Raw genomic sequence first — 25466 nt, forward strand, 5'->3', positions numbered from 1 at the left:
AGCAGGTTTTAACTGTTACATTTATGGGCTGCTAGCTTAGCTAAACTAACACTTTAGTGTCACTGAACTTCACTTGTGAAAGGATTATCCTTTTTTCCTGCTTTATTGTTTTTTTGTCATTTTGGGATTACATCCGTTGCTGTTGTTCAAGTCGCATGTGACGAGCCTTTATCCAAACTCTGCCTCTGCTGTAATCAGGGCAGTCCTGTGTGATGTCACATAGTACTTGAAATTGCAGTGGCCATTGGAGCCAGGACACACTCCTAACTGTTTTTAAAATCAGTAAATGTATTTAGTTATTTATTCTTAATTTAGTGGCAAAAGCAGTGTAGTAGCAAAAAAATATTGATTTAGTGTTTAGTTCCACATTAACATTTGCTCTAAAAATGTACAAAAATACCAAGATTGAGTGGTCAATTCCAGGCTTATTTTCTGTTGATTATGATTATCTTTACACTGGGACCCGCTCTGCTGCGATGACTTCAACAGTACTGTAATTACAGTAGTGTAAAAGTGCAGTCAGACTGCAGCTCTGCTGCTGACTCACTGCTCCTGGACCTGTCCCGTCTCGGCTCATAGACAAACACAGTACAGGACTTTTGTGGACAACATCCATTTGTGAGGTCCCTCCATTCTGTTGAAGAAGCATTTGCGATAAAAGATAAAATGTCTTTCCAAAGCCTTGATGATATGTGTAATTAAGGTAGATTATTGTCAAATAAATAATTACTTAATTTCAAACTAATAATTACTTAATTTCATACTGTTTAGGCTGATATAATTTTAATTTCTTTAATCAAAATTAGATCAAGATTGGCAGATTGGCACATTCAGTCGTTGTCACCTCTAATAATTACATTAGACTAAAATAATTTTTGGGTTGTATTGTTTCAGTATTTTTTTTTGACAGTTGGATTAGCCAATCAGGGCCACGCATGGTCTGTCCGTATCAAAACAAATATGGCTGAAAGTGAAGTGAGAGAAATGTGATTTTATTTGTAAATGATGTGTGACCAATGAGCTCCTTTGTTTCACATGCGTCACTGAAATGAACAAATTTGATTGCACGATCACACTGGGAAGAGTGGGGACCAGACTGATATCAGTCTGTATAAAAAAACACAAAGAGGTATCAGTCTGGATTTGCCAACTAATTTTTTTTCATCATTTCATCCCCACCTGTGTCTCATATTTGACCATGTCTCCTGTGTCTCTACGCAGACATGAACGAACACAGCTCCAGGAGTCACAGCATCTTCCTGATCAACATCAAGCAGGAGCATGTGGAGACCGAGCAGAAGCTGTGTGGGAAGCTTTACCTGGTGGACCTGGCTGGAAGCGAGAAGGTACAGACGGTTGGTCTCATCTAAATGGGATCAACATTCTATAATCCCTGTAGTTTAACCTGAGCTCGAGAACCGGTCTCAATTCTATGGTGGAATTTGCTGTTAAACTGTCAGACTGCAAGTTTGTTGACCTGGTTTATAGTTATATAATACAGTTCAACTTCTGTGTCACAATAGATTCAGAAAGTGGTGCCATTATTCCACCCCAAAAATGTGATTGTTGTCAGTTGAAAGGACTTTAAGACAAAGGATTAATATGATGATGTGATGATAGTTTATGGAGTCCATCACAAACAAATAATGATAAAGTGGAACATTTGTGGATCGTATGTTTGGATATTTTCTTTTCAAAAACAATGAATCTCTGATAGATTTATATAGGCCCCTACCATCTATCATCAAATTCTGCCAAATACCATATATCATGTAAAACTATCACAACGCACTAAGAGACTTATACAGCGATTTATATATGGTCCAAATACATTCATATATTGTATAACCTTTTTGTTCAGCTGTGATTCAGGCCAAGCAAAATTTTCCTTATCCTTAGTTTCTTCAGTAGGTTACTCGAGTAAAAGTTACTGATGTAAACTGTAAGTGATGCCCCTGTGCTGTGCAGGTGAGTAAAACTGGAGCTGCTGGGTCAGTCCTGGACGAGGCCAAGAACATCAACAAGTCCCTGTCTGCTCTGGGCAATGTCATCTCTGCTCTGGCCGAGGGGACGGTGAGAGAAACTTAATTTTTTTAAACAAATGTAGTGAACATAATGCTTAACTTCAATTTGTATTCAAAACTTTAAGATTTGCTCAGTTTCCTTTATTCATGTAATTATTTGATGTTTTTGTGATATTTTATTATTGTATCCACTGTGAAGCGACTTTCAGTGTCCTGAAAAGCGCTATATAAATAAAATTTATTATTATTATTATTATTATTAAATCTTGCCAGTCACACTGGGATTTCTACTCAGTTTTGGTTCAGTGAAGTCTTCATTTAAGGCGTGTTGTTTGGTCTTGATTTGAGCCCAGTTAGGTCCCGATATTGTCATTCTGTGGTCCTGTTGTAATACTGGTTTAGTTCTGGTGTATACTTTGTCCTAGGTTTAGTCCCAGTTTAATTCTGGTGTTTTTGTGGTGTGGACGCATCCTTTGACCTGGTTTAGTCCTTGTCCATGCATATCATTCTTGTTGTGTGTGACTGACTGTTATCTATGTTTTTTGTCCGTGCAGAAAACCCATGTCCCGTACCGTGACAGTAAGATGACACGGATCCTGCAGGACTCTCTAGGGGGTAACTGTAGGACCACCATGTTCATCTGCTGCTCGCCCTCCAGCTACAACGACACGGAGACCAAGTCCACGCTCATGTTTGGACAACGGTAGCTAACACACAGGTCTCACTGTTAAAGGGAAGTTTATAGTGTGCAAACCAGGAAATAAAGTGTGTGCATTGTTAGCATTGTTAGCATTACAGTAACCTGACCGTAAATATCAGGTGCAGTGTAGTGTAGTGTTGGATCTAAGGGAGAAAACAGACAAAAACAGGTAATGTAAATGTTCTTTTTGACTAAATAAAACAAGACTATTTGTGTGTAGCTTCACTGTTCCATCACATATTGCTTAATTTTCTACCTGATTTTACAAATATGGAAATGTAGAAAACAAAACTAGTTAATTTTGCAGTTGTCCATACTTGTTCATCACTTTCCTATCGCATCCAAATGATTCCCCTCAGTGAGTTTTTCACAACTCTGAGATCACAGTGGAGTTTTCCCCTCACTGCAGCCTGACAAAAACGTGCTAACGCGTGTAAACTAAATCTCATTCTCCACACATTGTATATGCTAATTCTTATATATCTTTGATTTGCTCCTGTCAGTGCAAAGACCATCAGGAACACAGCCTCCATCAACCTGGAGCTGACGGCCGAGCAGTGGAAGAGGAAGTACGAGAAGGAGAAGGAGAAGAACAAGAGTCTGAAGGAGACCATCCAGAAGCTGGAGGCCGAGCTCAACCGCTGGAGAAACGGTCAGGAGACATCTCAGTACACACAGGCTTATACACATGTTGGGCTTCTCTCTCTGCCGCCTTCCTCAGCAGTTTCATCGTGATTATAAGTCTGATCAGCTGATTTGTGGTGATGTCTTCTGAAAAGGCAAACTTTTAACCAAGAACAGTTTAAAAACATTTGCTTTAACTCTTAAAATTACTTAGAAGTGGGTCCAGTGACTTCCTTTTCAAAACTGTAGAACTTCATTAGGTGAAAACTAAAATCTTCTGATCACTCAAGCTTCAAGAGGAAAAAAGATTACTCAAACAGGCATGTATCACTCAAAATACAAACTCAGACTAAGAAAAAATGCCATACTGTGCAACATTCTAGGCAAAACAATTACCTGTCCATTGACTGAAGCTGATGGTGGACCCTTCACCTGAAAACTTACATAGTATTAAGCTCTGTTAATCTGAGGAGAGAGAAGTGTTATTTTATTTGTAAACCATAGATGATCGATGAGCTCACTCATTTCATATGAGTCACCAAAAAAAATAAATAAATAAATTTGAGTGGGCGATCACGTTTGGTCAGACTCGAGATGCGACGGCGGGAGTGAGGATCAGACTGTTTTCCCTCTGTATAAAAATCTACACAGCAACTTCTAGTGAAACTTCTGAGGAAAGCAATTTGAGGGGTGTTTGGTTTAGAGGCAGAGATAGGAGGCTATGACAGGTTGACAGAGGTAGGACATGAATAAAAAACAAACTCAAAATCAAATATTCAGCTGTATTCAAGTGTATTGACTGTTTAATCTGTTTCAGGAGAAGATGTGCCTGAGACGGAGAGGACCACTTCTGATGTGGTGAACCGCTTTGAGACCATTGAGGAGCGTCCTGTTTTGGACAACGACTCCTCCTCCATCGTGGTGCGCATCTCTGAGGAGGAGAGGCAGAAGTACGAGGAGGAGATACGCAAACTCTACAAGCAACTGGACGACAAGGTAAAGATGTCCACTAAATCTAACATCTAAAGCTGCCCTCTGCATTCCCTGCTCCACCGGACCCTCTCCTCTGCATCCTCTCCTCTGCATCCTCTCCTCTGCATTACCAAACTAATATAATTATTCTGACTTATTCTGTTCTTGTTTAGGATGATGAGATTAACCTGCAGTGTCAGCTGGTGGAGAAACTGAAGCAGCAGATGCTGGACCAGGATGAGGTATAGCCACACCCACTGTTTATTCACCAATGCATTTTACTTTTTAATAAGAGAAAGTGCAAGTGTTTTGTATAACTAGCTGCTATATAACTACCCAGCTGCTTTAGTAATTTTTGAAGTGGTACTGATTTCCTCATTGTACTTCTACTTGTGACCACTCTAAAGTGCCAGTCAGTGTAAAAAGCAAATTTTGAAAGTTTGTGTTTCTCTTAAATAAAACTTGAGTGTAACATTTTTATTTAAACTTATATATTTTCACTTAATACTTGAATTAGACTGTGTATATCCAATTACATATTCACAATTTCTTGCGAATTATCCTGAAAAGATAATACTTATTTTGATCGCTACTTTTCTACAACTCAAGAAATACAACACTATAAAATGGGGCTGCAAGATTGCACAGTTGAATCAAAATTGCAATTTTTATTAATTAGCAAATCACAAAGGGTTGAACTATTGAAGTACTATAATTTCCTCTGAAATATAAAACAAAATCTCCTTTGTCTTTGTGCAGAAGCCTGTAGTTTAGATCTGTACAAAATATGTTCTGTGATTCTTGTATTAGTTTGTCAGTTCATATTTCAATCTTTTTGTCAATTCTTCTGGATCCTTTTAAAATGTGAACACTGATCAGAATCCTATTATTAAAACACAAATTGCTAATCTAATCACAATCACAGTGCTTGTCAGAAAGAATGTGATAAGACATTTTCCCCAAATTGTCCATAGAAATATAGAAGTAACATAATCTTTTTATAGCTTTGGTTGTACCTTCCAATTACATTTAAAGAGCCTATATTACACTATCCTAATCTATGTTATAATCTTTTCTCCTCATTACAAACAGACCTGGGGTTTTGTTTTGTTTCATTCACACACGTTTAGCTCACAAACCTGCATATTTAGGTCTAGTCTGTGGTGATACAGAAAGTGCTCCACCGTGTTTTTAAACTCCATACACCTTCACCAGAATCATTTTGATTATTTCAGCCCTGGATTTCTCAATCTCTACTGAAACTTGAAAACTACCGCTTCATGACATCACAAGGTGGAACAGAGCATTTTGAGCTTTGGAGATGCAGACATACTAATAATAAAGTGTTACTCAAACATGTGTGAATGAAACAAAACACAAGTCCAGGTCTGTTTTTGATGAGGTAACAGCATCATAACTCAATTTTGCCTAATAGGACCTTTTATCTAAACTTTAATTTACAATATTTGGAGTTACATCACTCTGTAGGTAAATATAAATAAACATTAGTTGTTGCGATGATGCTACCCCCTCCATGCCTGTCCCACAGCTGCTGGCGTCGTCCCGCGGTGACGGGGACAAGGTGCAGGCCGAGCTGGGCCGTCTGCAGGTGGAGAGTGACTGTGCCAAAGCTGAGGTGAAGGAGGTGCTGCAGGCCTTGGAGGAACTGGCCATCAACTATGACCAGAAGAGCCAAGAGGTGGAAGAGAAGGGCCTACAGAACCAGCTGCTGGCTGATCAACTCGCTCAGAAGATGGTACGCACCACATTTCATTTAGAAATAGTGTGTGAAAAAGGAATATCACACTTTTTTACTTAAAATGCATCTGGCAGAATTTGATGATTCTCTCATTTTTACTTATTTGGTGGCGTAATACTTGTTATAAATTTAAATTCTAGTTTTACACCAATCAAGAACTAATTTGTGAAAAAAAGAAAAATATGTTGATAATTACAGGAAGTAGAGAGTTATTTTAGAGAGTTGCATATAGATGACATCACACGAGGAAGAATTCTATCTAAAAGTTAGGCACAATTTACACACAAGAAACACATTTTTTCTGATACTTTAAACTTACACCTTTATTTTGGTGGAATTAAGTATTTTTAGAAATATTTTTACTTGTCAAATGCTAATTTCTGAGTACATTAGAGGAGTTTAGGACCAGTTTACAATATGGTTGCAGATAGTTGCTAGGTAACAGTTATGGAATTCCCTAGTGTGATATCAAGATTAAAAAATGCTGACATTTTTATCTAAATCTTAAATATAATGAAAATATAATTTAGTGCAACCTGTTGGGCTTTAAGGACCACATCTTAATGGCAGTGTACCTCATTTTTTGTTGTCTTAACATATTGTGCCTGAGCCTGCTATATAGTTATAACCTATGACACCTGTGGATCTTTATGTTATAATTTGCACATTTTTAATTGCAATATTAACCCCTTAACGTGGTGGAGGGGTTTGAGCACCCGAATGATCCTGGGAGCTATGTTGTCGGGGGCTTCATGCCCCTGGTAGGGTCACCCATGGCAAACAGGTCCTGGGAGACGGGTCTGACTAAGAGCGGTTCAGAAGCCTCACATGAATAGACAAAGAACAAGGCCAGTTACGTCGCCCGGACTGGCGTTACCGGGGCCCCACCCTGGAGCCAGGCCTGGGGTGGGTGCACGCCAGCGAGCGCCTGGTGGCCGGGCCTTTTCCCACAGGGCCCGGTTGGGCCCAGCCCGAAGGAACGACGTGGGGCCGTCCTCCCGTGGACCCACCACCTGCGGGAGGAGCCATGCGGGGCGGGTGCAAAGAGATCCGGGCGGCAGTCGAAGGCGGGGACCTCGACGACCGGATCTCCGGACATGGAGACTAGCTCTGGGGACGTGGAACGTCACCTCGCTGGGGGGGAAGGAGCCTGAGCTTGTGCGGGAGGTTGAGCGTTACCGGCTAGATATAGTCGGCCTCACCTCCACGCACAGCTCGGGCTCTGGAACCCAACTTCTTGAGAGGGGTTGGACTCTCCATTTCTCTGGCGTTGCCCGCGGGGAGCGGCGGCGAGCTGGTGTGGGCTTGCTCATTGCCCCACAGCTCAGCCGCTGCGTGTTGGGGTTCACTCCGGTGAACGAGAGGGTCGCGTCCCTGCGCCTTCGGGTCGGGGACAGGTCTCTCACTGTTGTGTCGGCCTACGGGCCAAACAGCAGTGCAGAGTACCCGGCCTTCTTGGAGTCCCTGGGAGGGGTACTAGACAGTGCACCGACCGGGGACTCCGTTGTTCTCCTGGGGGACTTCAACGCCCATGTGGGTAACGACAGTGACACTTGGAGGGGCGTGATTGGGAGGAACGGCCTCCCCGATCTGAACCCAAGCGGTGTTTTGTTATTGGACTTCTGTGCTAGTCACAGCTTGTCCATAACAAACACCATGTTCGAGCACAAGGGTGTCCATCGGTGCACATGGCACCAGGACACTCTAGGTCGGAGGTCGATGATCAACTTTGTTGTCGTGTCATCTGACCTCCGACCGCGTGTCTTGGACACTCGGGTGAAGAGAGGGGCTGAGCTGTCAACTGATCACCACTTGGTGGTGAGTTGGATCCGCTGGCGGAGGAGGAAGCCGGACAGACCTGGCAGACCCAAGCGCATTGTGAGGGTCTGCTGGGAATGTCTGGCGGAGCCCTCTGTCAGGGGGGTCTTCAACTCCCACCTCCGGGAGAGCTTCTCCCTGATTCCGGGGGAGGTTGGAGACATGGACTCCGAGTGGGCCATGTTCTCCACCTCTATTGTCAATGCGGCTGCTCGTAGCTGTGGTCGTAAGGTCTGTGGTGCTTGTCGCGGCGGCAATCCCCGAACCCGGTGGTGGACACCGGAAGTAAGGGATGCCGTCAAGCTGAAGAAGGAGTCCTATCGAGCCTTGTTGGCTCGTGGGACTCCTGAGGCAGCTGATGAGTACCGGCGGGCCAAGCGTGCCGCGGCTCGGGCAGTCACAGAGGCAAAAACTCGGGGTTGGGAGGAGTTCGGAGAGGCCATGGAGAAGGACTATCGGACGGCCTCAAAGAGATTCTGGCAAACCGTCCGACGCCTCAGGAGGGGGAAGCAGTGCTTCACCAACACTGTATACAGTGCGGGTGGAGAGCTGCTGACCTCGACTGGGGATGTTGTCGGGCGGTGGAAGGAATACTTTGAGGATCTCCTCAATCCCACTGTCACGTCTTCCGAGGAGGAAGCAGAAACTGGGGACCCAGATGCGGACTCGTCCATCACCCTGGCTGAAGTCACTGAGGTGGTTGGCAAGCTCCTCGGTGGCAAGGCTCCGGGGGTGGACGAGATCCGTCCTGAGTACCTCAAGTCTCTGGATGTTGTGGGGCTGTCTTGGCTGACACGTCTCTGCAACATCGCGTGGCGGTCGGGGACAGTACCTGTGGAATGGCAGACCGGGGTGGTGGTCCCTCTGTATAAGAAGGGGGACCGGAGGGTGTGTTCCAATTACAGGGGAATCACACTCCTCAGCCTTCCCGGTAAGGTCTATTCCAGGGTACTGGAGAGGAGAATCCGACCGATAGTCGAACCTCGGATTCAGGAGGAGCAGTGTGGTTTTCGTCCTGGTCGTGGAACACTGGACCAGCTCTATACTCTCCATCGGGTCCTCGAGGGCTCATGGGAGTATGCCCAACCACCCGCGACCCGGCTCCGGATAAGCGGAAGAAAATGGATGGATGGATAATTGCAATATTAATCTTAATAACTTAATAAAGACTTAATAAAAGAAACCAGTGCTACTCATTAGCTGCACACGGTAGTGAGGAGCAGATTTTTTTCATTTGTACTAAAATGACTACACAACGCTGCTGAATCCTACACATATCACCAATTAAGAAAATAAAATTGGAGAAGGAAGTAAGTACAGAACAGTGGGTGTATGATGGTGGTGGTGAAAATGGGTGTAGACTGGCAATAACATGTCTTTAAAATAAGCAGTTAAAGATTGCTCAAATGTTCATGAATCACTCCAAATACATCCCCTCACTGAGTAAATGGTGAGGGGCAACAGCTATAACGGTTACATGGTTAAAAATCGAGGTCTACTTTAATGTGATATTAGCATCTCAGCACACATGTACATAATACTATTGTTGTGTGTCTGTTGTGTAGGCGAGTCTAATGGAGCTGGAGGCGGAGCTGTCCCGTATGCAGGAGGTGAGCGGTCAGCAGAGGAAGAGGATCGCAGATGTGCTCAACGGCCTCATGAGAGACCTGAGCGAGTTTAGCTCTATCGTGGGCAACGGGGAGCTCAAACTGGTCAGAACCAACACACACACATAGCTGCTCTTATATACCATAGATATATTATATATCATAGATATATAACAGAAAGACAGGAAGAAGACACATGTTCAACTCTACTGTGGACAACGTGGAGCTCTAAGTGGTCAAATATATAATTTCACACACTTTAGAACCACCACACACATGTCTGTTACTCAAATCAGATCTTAACACAAAGGTAGGAGCTCTATTGTGGACAAAGTGGTCAAAATATCATTATTCTGATATGTGATATATAATGTGATCTATACTGTTATATGCTATGTTATTCAAATAGAATTACATCCAGATCAAAACCAACACACACACAGATGTTATTCAAATTAGACCATAACACAAAGGCAGGAAGAATACACACATTCAGTCTCACTGTATTTATCATTAAATTGATAAAATCTATTTTTGGTGAGTCTTGTAAAGTGTGTACACACTTATTTCGGTAAAAAATGTTAATATTTGGAGTCATGTTTGCATTATAACCACCAGATGTCGCCAAAATACTTCACTAAAGAAGCAGTACATGGTACCTGGTCAAAAAAAAAGTCACCACCAAAAAAAACGGTCACACACTCAAATATTTGGTTGTTTCGCCTTTAGCTTTGATTACAGCGTTACAGAATTTGCTGTGGCATTGTTTCGATTTCACTTCTGCAGTGTCACAAGATTTATTTCCATCTAGTGTTGGATTAATTTTCACCAAGATGTTGCATTGCTGATGGTAGAGTCTGACCTCTGCACAAAGCCTTCTCCAGCACATCCCAAAGATTCTTAATGGGGTTAAGGTCTGGACTCTGTGGTGGACAATCCATGTGTGAAAATGATGTCTCAAGCTCCTGAACCACTCTGTCACAATTTGAGCCTGATGAATCCTAGTTCATTCACTCCACACTCAGTGGTGGTGAGCTACTATTGTAGCCAAAGCTGCCCTGGTTTAGACTGACATAAGCGGGGCTGCCCATCACGCACACACCACATACTAGGCAAGGTGGGTGAAGTGTCTTGCTTAAGGAACCATAGACCAGCGCTTCTCAAACTTTTCATACCAAATACCTACAAAGTACAAATTAAGGCTAAATCAGGTCTAAATCATCACAGGTCTTTGCTAAACACCTGTCCTCTGCCAAACCAGCGGTGCGGGTGGGAAGGGTCTTAAGGTTTTAATCTTATGTCATTTTTGTATTAGTTTGTCAGTTTATTTTCACTGTCTTTTTGTTAAAAATGTGAACTTTGAACGGAATCCTATTATTAAAACATAAATCTTAAATCTAATCGTAATGCTTTTCAGAAAAATCATAGTTAGATATTTTTCTCAAATCATGCAGCTCCAGTGCTGTGAGCAGTTTGCATTAGTGCCAATGCTGCCCTATGCAGAACCTAGTCATTTATTTAACACTTGCTTCTGACTTGACATTGTAAAGCACCCCTGTCTTACCCACAGCCGGTAGAGATCAGTGGGGCCATCGAGGAGGAGTTCACCGTGGCTCGTCTCTACATCTCTAAGATCAAGTCTGAGGTGAAGTCCATGGTCAAGAGGTGCAGGCAGCTCGAGAACATGCAGCTCGAGTGTCACCGCAAGATGGAGGAGACAGGCCGTGAACTGTCCTCCTGCCAGCTGCTCATCTCCCAGGTGACAGACGACAGGAGGACAAGGGGACAAGGGACAGAGGGAGGGGGACAAAGGGTTGTCCATGCTAAAATAATCACATTCACAGGACAGAAATGAACCTTTCCTGAATAGCTTTAGAATGATCTTGAGCTGTATCAGAACAAATATAAGACACAGACTAGTATACGACAATGGACCACAATGAACCTACCTGGACCACTGAGGGAGAAATAAGAGCACATGGTAATGTAAAAGAAAGTACTATGTTTTAATCACATTCTATTGTTTAGACAAACAGTGTTTTTATCATCATTGTGGTATCAGAATCGGTATTGAGTATCAAGCCTATTCTTTACTGAAATCAAGTTTGAATTTTTAGTATTGTGACAACAGGGTTGGGTTTGGTCTATTCCAGGGTACTGGAGAGGAGAATCCGACCGATAGTCGAACCTCGGATTCAGGAGGAGCAGTGTGGTTTTCGTCCTGGTCGTGGAACACTGGACCAGCTCTATACTCTCCATCGGGTCCTCGAGGGCTCATGGGAGTATGCCCAACCAGTCCACATGTGTTTTGTGGATCTGGAGAAGGCATTCGACCGTGTCCCTCGTGGTGTCCTTTGGGGGGTGCTCTGGGAGTATGGGGTCCGGGGCTCTTTGCTAAGGGCTGTCCGGTCCCTGTATGACCGGAGCAGGAGCTGTGTTCGCATTGCCGGCAGTAAGTCAGACCTGTTCCCGGTGCATGTTGGACTCCGCCAGGGCTGCCCTTTGTCACCGGTTCTGTTCATTATATTTATGGACAGAATTTCTAGGCGCAGCCAGGGGCCGGAGGGGGCCTGGTTTGGGAACCACAGGATTTCATCTCTGCTGTTTGCAGATGATGTTGTCCTGATGGCTTCTTCGAGCCAGGACCTGCAGCAGGCACTGGGGCGGTTTGCAGCCGAGTGTGAAGCAGCTGGGATGAGAATCAGCTCCTCCAAATCCGAGGCCATGGTTCTCGACCGGAAAAAGGTGGTTTGCTCTCTCCGGGTGGGTGGTGAGTCTCTGCCCCAAGTGGAGGAGTTCAAGTATCTCAGGGCCTTGTTCACGAGTGAGGGAAGGATGGAGCGGGAGATTGACAGGCGGATCGGTGCAGCATCTGCAGTGATGCGGTCGCTGTATCGGTCTGTTGTGGTAAAGAAGGAGCTGAGCTGGAAGGCGAAGCTTTCGATTTACCGGTCAATCTACGTTCCTACCCTCACCTATGGTCATGAGCTCTGGGTAATGACCGAAAGGACAAGATCGCGGATACAAGCAGCTGAAATGGGCTTCCTCCGCAGAGTGGCCGGTAGAGATCAGGGATAGGGTGAGGAGCTCGGTCACACGGGAGGAGCTCGGAGTAGAGCCGCTGCTCCTACACGTTGAGAGGAACCAGCTGAGGTGGCTCGGGCATCTGCTCAGGATGCCTCCTGGACGCCTCCCTAGGGAGGTGTTCTGGGCATGTCCCACCGGGAGGAGGCCTCGGGGAAGACCCAGGACACGCTGGAGGGACTATGTCTCTCGGCTGGCCTGGGAACGCCTTGGGGTCCCACCGGAGGAGCTGGAGGACATGTCCGGGGTGAGGGAAGTCTGGGAGTCCCTGCTTAGACCGCTGCCCCCGCGACCCGGCTCCGGATAAGCGGAAGAAAATGAATGGATGGATGGAGGTCTGGGTTTGTACAATACACAGGCTTGTCACCAATCTGCAGTGTCACTTTATGTTCTGAGAACTTCAGATTTAGCTTTATTTATTCTGGGTTGGTCACTGCTTAGTGCAGTGCTCTCCAAATGGGTTAAAGCAGATCATGCTCCCTTGGTTTGTTGTGGTTTGAATATGTCTTCTTCCCTGCAGCACGAGGCGAAGATCCGCTCTCTGACTGAGTACATGCAGAGTGTGGAGCAGAAGAAGAGGCTGCTGGAGGAGAGCCACGACTCCCTGAGCGAGGAGCTGGCCAAGCTACAGGACCACGGTAACACATGAGATATGCATATATAACAAAAGAGTTTAAGGTCTGAGGACAGGCTGCAGGACCATGGCAGCATCATATATCACATTATCAGATATACATACATATAACAATATTTAAAGTTGTGAGGCCAAGCTGCAGGACCATTATATTAGATGTATATGTATATAAGAGTATAAGAGGTGCATATACAAGCTGCAAGCCCATGGTAACATTGTAGATCAGATAAATACACGAATAACATAAGCCAAAACAAGTTTATTTATATAGCACAATTCATACACAAAGTAAATCAAAGTGCTTTATAGAATAAGAATGAAATTAAAGTCATAATACAACAAATCAAAACATAAATAATCATCTTAAATTGAACATGATAATAGAAGAATAAAAACAGAATAAAAAGAATAAAAACCTTTCAGTCATATGCACAGCTAAACAGAACTGTTTTGAGCCTGGATATAAACGTGGTCAAAGTAGAGGCCTGTCTCACATCTTCAAGAAGACTGTTCCAGCTTTTAGCTGCATAAAACTGAAACACTGATTCCCCATGTTTAGTCCTGACTCTGGGACTAAACATGGTCTGTTTAAGGTCTGAAGATAACACACAGCTCATCTAACATAAGACATAAAGAGCTGATCATTACTGTGTCTTTGCAGAGAACTCCCAAGTGGAGGATAAGGATGGAGAGAAGGGAGAGACCGAGGTACTGTCTAAAAGTTGTAACTGTATAACTACACAACTATATTTATTTGTTAAACCATAGATACCTTGTTTACAATGTTTTGTTGTCTGCATGTTGCACAGAAATCCTCCCGCCAGCAGGTGGAGACACACCGTGGCCTGCACCACAAGCAGCTGTCCCGCCTGCGCGATGAGATAAACGAGAAGCAGAGGCTCATCGACGAGCTCACTGAGTATGTCACAGTCTGACCTGTATAATGACTCAGAGAGAGACTGTTGTTTTACATCCTGTACATATGGTATAATAATCATGTCCAAGCTCTAGTGCACTGTGCTTACACCGAGTTACTTTTTTACAGACTAACAGTCAGACTTATATAATCATAATCAACCCACAGTGTCTCCTCCATCTCTTATATTTCTGTTGTTGTTGCTGTTGCCCTCTTCAGTCAGAACTCAGCACTGCAGCTGGAGCTGGCCCAGGTGCGCTCAGACTTTGAGCGTCTCAAGAGTCAGGACTGCACCAAGAGTGAGCGTCTGGAGGAGCTCTCGTGAGTACCACACTCTGTCTCACACCTGAATGTACTACAGTAACTACTGCAGACATGTGGTTTTATAGAAGAACATCAATTCATGTCTGGGATAAAAACAGGGCAAAACCAAGACTCGTTCAGGACTTGAGACTAAAACAGGACTCACTGCCAGACAGACAACAGTTAGACTAGACCATTACTACCAAAATCCTAGTCTTTGTAGTCATGAAAGTACACACAAACAAATTAAACACATAGTTCAAATATGTGTGTACACAAAAATATAAAATATATTTATAAATTACACAGACCCAAAAATGTTTTGTACTGTTTCATAAAAAAAAGGTTTTTGAAACCTGTGTGAATCAAAGTTGCCTCTGCTTTAATTCCATCCCATTTGTCATTTAGTGATGACAATGTTTTCACTGTCAGATTTCTGCACGAGCGCCACGAGCAGACCAAGCAGGACCTCAAGGGCCTGGAGGAGACCGTCGTAAGTTTTATCCTTGTGTTATATATAAAATGTATGATCATATCTATACCCTCTTCTGACTCCTGTGTCATTCTCAGGCCCGCGAGCTCCAGACCCTCCACAACCTGCGCAAGCTGTTCGTTCAAGACCTCACGTCACGGGTTAAAAAAGTAAGAGGCACCCACAAACTCTATGTTTTATATTCATATATATATATGGATCTTTTTCTTTGAACTGTGTCTAAATCACATCATTTTTGGGTTTACATACATGCTGAAAATGAAATGATCTACAACATTTAAAGATGTCATATTACACAAAACTGACGCTGTGCTCTAAGCCCTGTTATAAGGCTGTTACCTCATTAAAATATACCTGTGTTTTGTCTCATTTACACATTTGAGCAATCCTTTTTTATTACTGTGTCTACATCTCCTAAGCTCAAAATGCTCTGTTCCAATAGATTGGCAGTTCCAGGAGTGAAATCATGGAAATGATTCTAGTGAAGGTGTGTGGAGATTAAAGATACTGTGGAGCACTTCCTGTATTACCACATAATGACATCACAAGGTGGAACAGAGTGTTTTCTATTTGAGACAAGAACACAGCCTAAATATTTAGCTTTTGTGTGTTAAACATGTGAATGAAACAAAATACAACTTTGGGTGGGTTTTTGAAGAGGAAACAGCATTATAACATACAGAAAACAAAATAGTATTGTCCCTGTAAGTTTGAGCTTTAACTCCTGCTGTGTGTTAATCTGTCCTAACTGTTTTATACGTCATATTGAAATGCTCAGAAGGCTGTTTTCATGTCACTGTTTGCTTGTCTGTTTCCTGCAGAGTTCCGAAATGGAGCCTGATGATAGCGGGGGGTCTTGCACCCAGAAGCAGAAGATTTCCTTTCTTGAAAACAACCTGGACCAGCTTACAAAGGTTCACAAACAGGTACCAGGCTCACTACTCACTATGGTGACTTTTACAAATGCCTCTTTAGTGCCCCCTAGCGGACCAAAAATTAATGTTTAATCTGATACAGAAACAGAGCTGTGATGACACCCCCCCCCCCCCCCCCCCCCCACACACATACACACACACACACACACATATATATATATATATATATATATATATATATATATATATATATATATATATATATATATATAATATTTTATAAATATTATTTATTTATAGCAGACAGCAAGGCAGAAATGACAGAAATGTCAGTGTGCAAACTATCACAAATAGAAAAAAATTTGCCTGGGATCCAGAATACACACTTAACGAAGATGTGAGTCTGGTCATCGGTGAATCTCCTCTTTTTCAAATGGCCATGATTGACAGGTGAATTAGTGAATCATGGACAGGCATGGTCTGTCCATATCTGAAAAACTTCAGATTTTTGCAGAATCAATGAACGAAGACAAATGAGACACATTTTATTTTATTTGTAAACCATAGGTGACCAGTGAGCTCCTCTGTTTCACATGTGTCACTGAAAAAAAACAAATCTGATTACACGATCACGTTTGATGCTTCAGATGCAACGAAGGACATGGGGAGCAGACTATCATTCTGTATAAAAAATAATGAAAGAAGGAGAAAATACTATTTGCCTCCAAACTGTATTTGAGTGTCACACAAACTGTAACTTGTATGTAATAAATAAAAGTAAATAAGTAAAATAAATAAGTAAAATAAACCAATAATGTAACATACAATTGTAAATGCTTGATCCACTGCTATTGTAACTGTTGTATCTGTGCCAAAACTAGCCTTTTTTTAATATTTTGTAGTTAATTCCATGTTCCATGTCAGTAGCCAGTTGCAAGTCTATACTAAAGAAGAAAATAAATATTGCATAAATATTACATAAATACTGTATTACACAAGGTTTCTTAAGAACAGTCTGTGTTGTGGCAGCTGGTTCGTGACAATGCAGATCTGCGCTGCGAGCTTCCAAAGCTGGAGAAGCGTCTGCGGTCTACTGCTGAGAGAGTTAAGGCCCTGGAGACTGCACTGAGAGACGCTAAGGAGGGAGCTATGATGGACCGCCGCCGCTACCAACAGGAAGTGGACCGCATCAAGGACGCCATGAAGGCCAAGAACGCTTTGCGCCGCCCTCACGCTGCTCAGATCGGTACTGCAGCTCAATACAAGCTCTGGCTGCTTCAGTGTATACAATGAACCCAGGGCTAGATAACTGCTTTGTCATAGAGGGGATAGTACTGGTAACTGTAAGGAGGGTTCAAATAGAGCCCAGGAGAGATCACAAGGTTACTAAAACATGCATAAATCACATATAAAACCACTTCAGGCATGTTTTTGATCAGTGAACAATGTTATAGAAAGCCCTGACAAGTCGATTTTGCTAAATGCCCCCTCTTAAATAAATTTAGCCTCCTGTAGCAATTTATAAACCCTAATGTGGAATATTTTACCATTGTAGTCTCATTTTGTGGTTGCCATTTGAAGATGTTTAAGATGTGCTGATGCCCTATGAAAAGGGGTAAAATGGGGGTGCTTTGGCCATCCTACCCCCAGCCCCAGTGCTGCCACTGATATAAACTGATCCAATATGCTAAGAAGCATACTAACAAATCAGGAGGTTATACCAAAGTCTTATAATATCCAATTATCTTGGCTTCTTTTAGTGATTCCATATCTGCCCCCTGTACGGTGTCCTGGATGGCCCATGGCTCACCTTATTTCTCTGTCTCCTCAGCTAAACCAGTGCGACCCAAACAGCTGCCCGTGTGCTCCCCCACTAACCCCTTCTACACGTACATCCGGGCCACGGAGCACGCCAACACCTACAGCAACGCCCTGTTCCAGAAGAGTGTCCCCCAAACGGCCCCCAGCACGGGCACTAGTGTGACCCCCAACTCTGTGCAGACCAACACGTGAGAGCATACAGCAACAGCACCCCCTATGGGACAGCAGCATGCATGCAGTTTAGATATAGCCATGTGCTATCTTAGCAAAAATTTAAATTTGAATTTAAATATTATTATAATATATATCTATTTTATTTTATAAAGAGCTCCTTGCAGGCCATGTTGTCCAGAAGCCTTTGGCACTATATAAAAGTATTAACAAAATTAACAAAAATATTATACATTTTTATACATTTTTTATAAACCCTTTATAAAACTCTAAAAGGAATTAAAAAAATAACTAGGAGTGGACTGTAGTAATGGGCGATATTGAAAAAAAAATGTATGTCTTTATATATTTTTGATATATTTTTGGCAAAATTCAGACAATGTTTTGGCAACCTGTCAGAAATGTGCTAAAATGTGGATGACTGTCATGGTTAAGCTTCAAGTATTGCACAAAAGGTGAAAAAAGTCTCAAATTAAACTTAAAAGGGCAGAAAATTACACTGTAACTCTCTGTTCTTTTAACATAAATCACATCTTTGAAATATAGACTATGTACTCAATTTTCTAATTTTACATACCATTTTATTTTTTCGATCCATCCATATACCTCCCACCTCTGCTCGCAGGTACATTAGTTACCACCTTAGAAAATAAATGATATTTTTGTATTTGCTCATGCAAAGGACCATATCAACAAAACTACCTCACCTAAAAATGTGTCACATATCCATAAAGGCAATATCTATCCTTCATTTGTGTAATAAATGTACATCTCTTTACCTGAACTCTACTTTTATGTTGAGAAATATATTTAATTCTTCAGGCCTATTTACTGATACAACATTAACATTTGTTGTATTGACTTTCAGAGTTTCCACAGCCCTGGGCTACAGAGCGGGCAGATATAATGGAGACATCCTGGAGTCATACCCTCTCAACATTGACAACGGTGCGGCTCCTTACATACTATTATACACACACAATTCAACAAATACATCCAAAACAATGAATACATGAACCCTGTTATTTTATGTGTTACAGGAAACAGCATCAGTGACGCAAGAGACATCAATGACAACAGGTGAGGGGAAAGTTAACAACTGTAATGCTAACGACTGTAATGCTGTTACAGTCTCAGATGAAGGGCAGTGTCTACAAGGACAAGAATGCATCACAGCCTTCACCATTTAAACAGTATTTATCTATTTTTGGACATGTAAGCATCCATATTTTGTGCAGTTTGCATAATTGTTGCTGGATGACCACTTTTCACCTCTGCACTAAGCCCTAAATTGCTCCTTGTGCACACTCTGTTATTTAAGTTGAATGAACTTGGGTAAACAGAGCAGAGTATGTGTGTGTGTCAGTGTGTGGTTTTGTTTTTTTTTTTGTCTTTTTTTTGCCCACTGTAGCAACCAGGTGGATGAACAGAGCTGATGTTGTTGTACTTTATTATTTTGTGTACAGTGGTCCCTCGTTTATCGCGGGGATTACGTTCTAAAAATAACCTGCGGCAAGGGAAATCTGCAAAGTAGTCAACTTTATTTTTACAATTATTATACATGTTTTGCAGCTGTAAAACCCCTCACCACACACTTTATACACTTTCCTCAGACAGACATTAACATTTTCTCACATTTCTCTCTTGCTTAATTAATTAATAGTGACTCAGGTGTATTTCACAGTTCCTCTGACTGCTACTCTTTGTCCTGGCATGTAAAATTGCACTAAAAAAATCTGCGAAACAGCGAGACCGTGAAAGGTGAAGCGGGATATAGCGAGGGACAACTGTATATCTGATGACGTGTTGTTGTGTGCAGACCTGATGCACACTGTGGCAGCCAGGTGGATGACTCAAACCGGCAGTTCATCATGCAGCAGCAGGAGACCGCCGCCAGTTAATGCAATGGTTAGTCTACAAGCAACTACTATAATGTGTACTGTCCAGTTATTTTAACACTTAGGCTTTTACATCAGTCTATGCTAGCATCAAAGTGTTATTCAAAATACAGGACTGGACTTAACAAAGACATAGCTGAACATAACGCAATTTTAATGGAGAAATTGGAACAAGCTACAGAATATTACATAATATCTACACACGATGAATATCAGAGCCTGGTTAGAAAACATAGTTGACTGAAGAGGCATATGACAAACACGCTTAAAAGTACTTGAAATGTTGACCCTACAATAGTTTCTCATCGTCCAGATTTATTACGACTTAACCACACTTTTTTGTGAACAATAGATCCTTTCTACAGCTACGAGCAGTACAAGCGATTTTTTTTATAAAGAATAAATACACGGAATAAATAGATGGATTCAGGTAAAGCAATAAAATCTCCAAGTCAAGCAGGTAGCGGACAACCTGATAAATTCTTCTGGATTTAAAGAGTCTATAAGTACAGTGGTCCCTCGTTTATCGCGGGTGTTACGTTCTAAAAATAACCCACAATAAGAGAAATCCGTGAAGTATCAGCTTTATTTTTTACAATTATTCTATATGTTTTGCAGCTGTAAACCCCCTCACCACACACTTTATACACTTTTCTCACACAGGCATTAACATTTTCTCACATTTCTCTCTTGTTTAAACTCTCTGAAAGTTCAAACTCGCAGGCGCCTTTGTCGGTGCAGAAGGTTTCATCGAAATTGTGGGTTTTGTTGGGGAGAAAACTTGCAAACATACAGCACTTCAGAGTCACACTGCGATCCAACATTTATGTAAATTTGACTGAACACATTCTGTACTGTACAGGAGACACAGCATGGAGGAGACTGATGGACAATGGTCTACTGTCCCTTAGCCAATCAGGACGCAGAACACAATGCACGTTCATATGCTGTAAAAAAACATGTAAAATTGCACACAAAAAATCAGCGAAACAGCGAGGCCACGAAAGGTGAACCACATTATAGCGAGGGACAACTGTAGATTCTTTTGAATAGAAAAACATAAAATTAAAACTTATACATTCAGTCATGGCTTAAACATGATACTTTATACAGCCAAGGTTTCTAACTTTCTGCTGTTTGTCCCTAACCCTGATCCTCTTTTTTTTTCTTCCAGATTGTGACCGAGCACTGTTCCTGTTTGGACTCCGCCCCTCCTGCATGCTGCCCCGCCCCCTCTCTCTCCTCTGCCTCTTCGTCCTCCTCTTCCTCCTCTGCATCACCACTACTCTTCATCTGGACCCTTCTCCTCTCTGTATTATACCCTCACCCTGTTCTGGCCTCGCCCTATCAAATCAACACGAGCTAAAAACATATTTGCATTGTTTTTCTAGCGTAATCTCGCTCTCTGCTCTTCTGTTGACTTCCTCGCTCAGGGCCGCGTCACCCGCTTTCAAATAGTCCACCGTTGTAAATAACAGTAGAAGTATGTAGACTCCACTATGGGTTCTTTTAACCAGCAACTGTCCGCCATCTCGCTCCTACCACGTGGACAGCATTCCCTGGGCATACCTTGACCTCCTTCATAAATTAAACCTGTAACAGAAGAAGCTACATGCATGTGTGTCGTTTAGCTTAGGGTTAGCTTACCAATGGTTGCATGAGTCACAGTTAGCGGAGAAGGCTGAGCGATTTGGACAGATGCTAAAATGGTTTTGCTAAAAATGTCTACCCTTTAAAGTAGATTTCATTCCTGTTTTCTTTTATCTAAATACTAACAAAAAATGCAAAATGACATCAGGGAGAGTCTACCATTGCAACATGTATCTATGTAAATGCTTAGATCATTATGTGGACATTTGAGACCTGTTAAGTGTAGTTTATGCTTTATGTCGATCCCAAAAAAAGTCTTGAGAATTCTTTTGTTATATCTTAAATAACCAGAACATGTAGACAATAGTTCGACTAATCATTTTTGGATAATGCATCAAACCATAAATCAGATAACAAATATATCTGCCAGTTAAAATAGCGTTAGAAAGTTGTGTCAACAGTTTAGCTTTATATAAGCATATCAATGTAATCAAGCTGTTTTATTATTTAATTTTGTTTAAATTGAGGTTGGTACTCATTTTAACACTGCAAAATACATATCTATATAAGCTGACTTGACTTAATTTCAGAATAATACTTTTTTTGAGTATTTTTAGTACAAATTATATTATTTATTTACAAGATTTGTGTTCTTATACACAAGACAAAAATAAAATCTCAACGTGAGTAACTAAGAAAATGTAAACATGGACTGAAACATTTTTTTTCTTTTTTTTTTTAACATCCATAGCAAAGTTTTCTATTCAAAATATATACTTTCAGTTAATTAAAAATATACTTAAAGCCAACAACTGTAGTAAATCTAAAGATGATTCTGAATTTAAGTCACTTCAACCCAGATATAGATAGATCATTTTTCGGTGTGGACTTAAAGAGCAATGTCTGACTGATTGTTTTCTGAAAGCATTTACGTTTTTTGAATGTTCCAAACTTAAGCAGCCACTTTAGTTTGAGAGCACTAAAAAAACCTAAGTTATAGTGGAATGTTTACTTCCTCCTGGTAAATCCTGACCAGCCAATCAGGACGGAGGAAGACGAGGTTAATTTAAAGGTTTTTAAGTGACTCGAGGTTTGATGGGAGCTGGAATGTTGTTTGAATTGAAAGAAAAGTTCACCAAAGTCAACTAATAGCATTTATTTTCTTATTAGACCCTCTATATAAAGACTTGGAATATTTAAACTTTTATTGTATATTTTGTATGTAATTTATTTAATTTCTGTTATACGGTTATTTGATGTCTGAGCCGCTACGATAGTTCAAAATGAAGGGTTGTTTAGACTTTACTTTTGGTGAATTGTGAAAATATCTAATATTACTAAATATATGTCAATCATCGAAATTTGACATCTCAGGGCTGTCAATCAAAGTCAGTGAAACCATTTTTGAAATTTTTGTTTTGCTTAAAAGAAATCATCATTAAGGTTTTGTTCAAGAGAATCGTCGAGAATATTAAAGTTTGATATAAATAATGCTTGTGCTTGCTAGGTTTTTGAAAATATGGATTGAAAATGTTACAAAATTAAGTAAAATGAAGTCACTTTAGTTGTTTTCATAAATTAACTTTTTGTATCTTGTTGGATCTCATTCAGGAATGTAATCATATATGAATGGCCCAAACTTTTCCAAGTCAAAAAACAAATAAATTAAATAAAAATTTAATAGATTTTTTGTGAATGCTTTTGGCAAATACATTTCTAAATTCTCGACTCCTTCTTGCTTTGTGTGAACATTACCTAAATATTCAGGACCTTTTATATGGTCCAACACAATCATTCATCACAAAGTTTATGTCACTGTCCAGTTGACCTAGCATACATCCATATGCATAATCCCTAGATGCTAACGGGAGGTCCATGCTAGCTGCCCAGAGGTTCCAGATGTTGTTTTTTCTGTAGATAGGATTCTGCTGTAGCATCGACATGAGGTTACCATGGAGACCTGTTATTTCCACCATCACTGCTGTAAACTGTATGTGCAATGTGTTGTAGTACAAATATAATAAACTTGTAGAAAGGATTTGTGTCATTTATTTCAGTTAATGTGATTAATGTGGAGCCAGAGATATCAGATATAAAACAAATATCTGAGTGGCTTGAATAACGCTTTGGAATAATAACTGTTTCCCAGATATTTCAGCAAAGAATTGTCATCATTTGTCTTATACAGCGCTTTTCCAGATGCTCAAAGTCATAGTTTTGTGCATTGTTCACTTCACACTCTGTGGTCATAAATCACTATTATAGCCACAGCTGCCCAGGGTCAGACTGACAGAAGCGAGACTGTCAGTCTGTACCATTGGCTTCTCTGATCACCACCGACACTTTTTCCCTGAGTTTTTGCTACTGCTGCCTCACCTGGTATTCCCGCTGGTCTTCCATCTAAAGGCGTAGAGTCTAAACTAGATCTAAGACTAAGATTAGATCATGTCCACACTGCTAAACTAGAACTAAAATATAAATGTAAACTGGGTCAAATCACAGATCCAACCTAAAACAAGTCTACCATGTCCAAACCAAGACAAAACCACAACTGAACCTGATCTATCTAAATCCAGATAGAACCAGGCAGAATTAAACAAATGTAATAATACCTGTACCTGTAATAATAGGAGTAAGCCAAGACTAAACCTGGACCTCAGCTAAAATGTGATAAACTGACTCAGCTGGGAGATATACTGGGCCAAATATAAAACTGTTATAAACAAAGACGAAACTAGGGATAAACCAGGACCTCAGCTAAAACTGATTCTAAACCAGGACTAACTGTAATAAACTAGGACTAAACTTGGTCTAGCCTAAAATAAAACTGTCCTAAATATTATCATCAAGTTGTTATCACTGAGAGCTAGGACACACAGGGCCTCTGCTGTCCCAGGACATACAGTCATGATAAAGATAATATCACGCTGAGGCCATGTGATGGAGCTGTATCTACAGTTACACCACGTAGACTGATTAACAGAAGGACAGTTAGACTGTCCAATCAGAGACATTTAGTTCACATTCCCTGTAAGAAGATAACATCCAGTCCTACTGAAACTAATCTGAAACCTGCTGTGCTCAATGTGAGATATTTATGTAACAAGTCATTTTTAATTAATGATTTTATTTCTTCTTTTAATCTTGATTTTATGTTTTTAACTGAAACATGGCTTGACAAAAACACAGGTAATGCAATTCTAGTGGAATCAACTCCACCCAACTTCAAATTTTAATCTGAAACACGACTAAACAAAAAGGGTGGAGGTGTGTGTTTTTTAGAGATCATTTGGTTACTCACAGGTTGTCATTTGGGGTGTTTTCAACTTTTAAAACAATCCCCCTCCATACTCTACTTAGTCATATACAAACCTCCCCAGCACTGTCTGAATTTTACTGATGATTTTACTGAGATGCTTTCAGTCGTATGCGCAGACTTTGATGGTTTAGTCATTATAGGTGATTTTAATGTACATGTGGATAATGTGTTTGACAGAAACATTAAAGAGCTCAGTTCTGTCCTTGAAATCTTTGGTCTGACTCAGCATGTCAGTGAGCCACAACAGAGGACACACTCTGGACCTGCTCATTACAAAAGGAGTAAATATTTCAAATGTCAGTGTGGTGGATGTTGCTGTGTCTGATCATTTCTGTGTCTTTTTTGACATGTCTGTTATTCCCAAACCAGCGGCTGCTCCTGCAGTTGTTCAAAGGAGACACATAAATTATAAAACAGGTGCACTGTTCATGGAAATTAAACACTTTGAAAATGCCTCATGTTCTAATGTTGATGATTTGTTGAACTCTGTAACTTCGAGTGTTTTGAACGTTCTGGACACCACCACCCTGATGAAAGTTAAAATGGTTAAAGATAGGCAGAAAACGCCATGGAGGAATGATAACTCGGTCAGGGCACAGAAAAGGGAGTGCCGAAGGGCCGAGTGGGAATGGAGCAAGTCAAAGCTCCAGGTTCATTTTGAGATTTACAGAGAAAAGATACACATGTACAACCACAGTTTATTTGGAACAAGAAAGAGGTATTTTTTCTGACATTACTGGAAGTTGTAATGGTAAATCGTAAATGGTCACATTTTTTTATAGCGCTTTTCTACCTTCAAGGCACTCAAAGCGCTTTAAGTTGTAGTAACAACTCTCATATCCTGTTTGCAACGGTAAA

General features: G+C 41.2%; 1 protein-coding gene across 2 annotated transcripts in view; it reads left to right on the forward strand.

Annotated features, from left to right (window-relative positions):
* Positions 1-23327, forward strand: part of kif5aa (kinesin family member 5A, a) — a 36997-nt gene extending 13670 nt beyond the window's left edge. The window contains exons 8-29 of one of the 2 annotated variants that reach the window (XM_055223067.1): positions 1222-1346; positions 1969-2073; positions 2579-2727; positions 3228-3376; positions 4166-4344; positions 4494-4562; positions 5870-6076; positions 9463-9609; positions 11075-11263; positions 13109-13226; positions 13884-13930; positions 14032-14141; positions 14358-14459; positions 14850-14934; positions 15012-15083; positions 15756-15860; positions 16839-17055; positions 17641-17818; positions 18670-18749; positions 18842-18881; positions 19621-19709; positions 20874-23327. In XM_055223067.1, the coding sequence (XP_055079042.1) occupies positions 1222-1346; positions 1969-2073; positions 2579-2727; positions 3228-3376; positions 4166-4344; positions 4494-4562; positions 5870-6076; positions 9463-9609; positions 11075-11263; positions 13109-13226; positions 13884-13930; positions 14032-14141; positions 14358-14459; positions 14850-14934; positions 15012-15083; positions 15756-15860; positions 16839-17055; positions 17641-17818; positions 18670-18749; positions 18842-18881; positions 19621-19702 (2555 nt within the window). In that variant the 3' untranslated portion in view covers positions 19703-19709; positions 20874-23327. The remainder of the gene's footprint in view (positions 1-1221; positions 1347-1968; positions 2074-2578; positions 2728-3227; positions 3377-4165; positions 4345-4493; positions 4563-5869; positions 6077-9462; positions 9610-11074; positions 11264-13108; positions 13227-13883; positions 13931-14031; positions 14142-14357; positions 14460-14849; positions 14935-15011; positions 15084-15755; positions 15861-16838; positions 17056-17640; positions 17819-18669; positions 18750-18841; positions 18882-19620; positions 19710-20873) is intronic. The other variant, XM_055223068.1, reaches the window with a different exon arrangement.
* The last annotated feature ends 2139 nt before the right edge of the window (positions 23328-25466 follow it).

This window comes from Periophthalmus magnuspinnatus, chromosome 7, assembly GCF_009829125.3.
Source record: "Periophthalmus magnuspinnatus isolate fPerMag1 chromosome 7, fPerMag1.2.pri, whole genome shotgun sequence".
Lineage (NCBI taxonomy): Eukaryota > Metazoa > Chordata > Actinopteri > Gobiiformes > Gobiidae > Periophthalmus > Periophthalmus magnuspinnatus.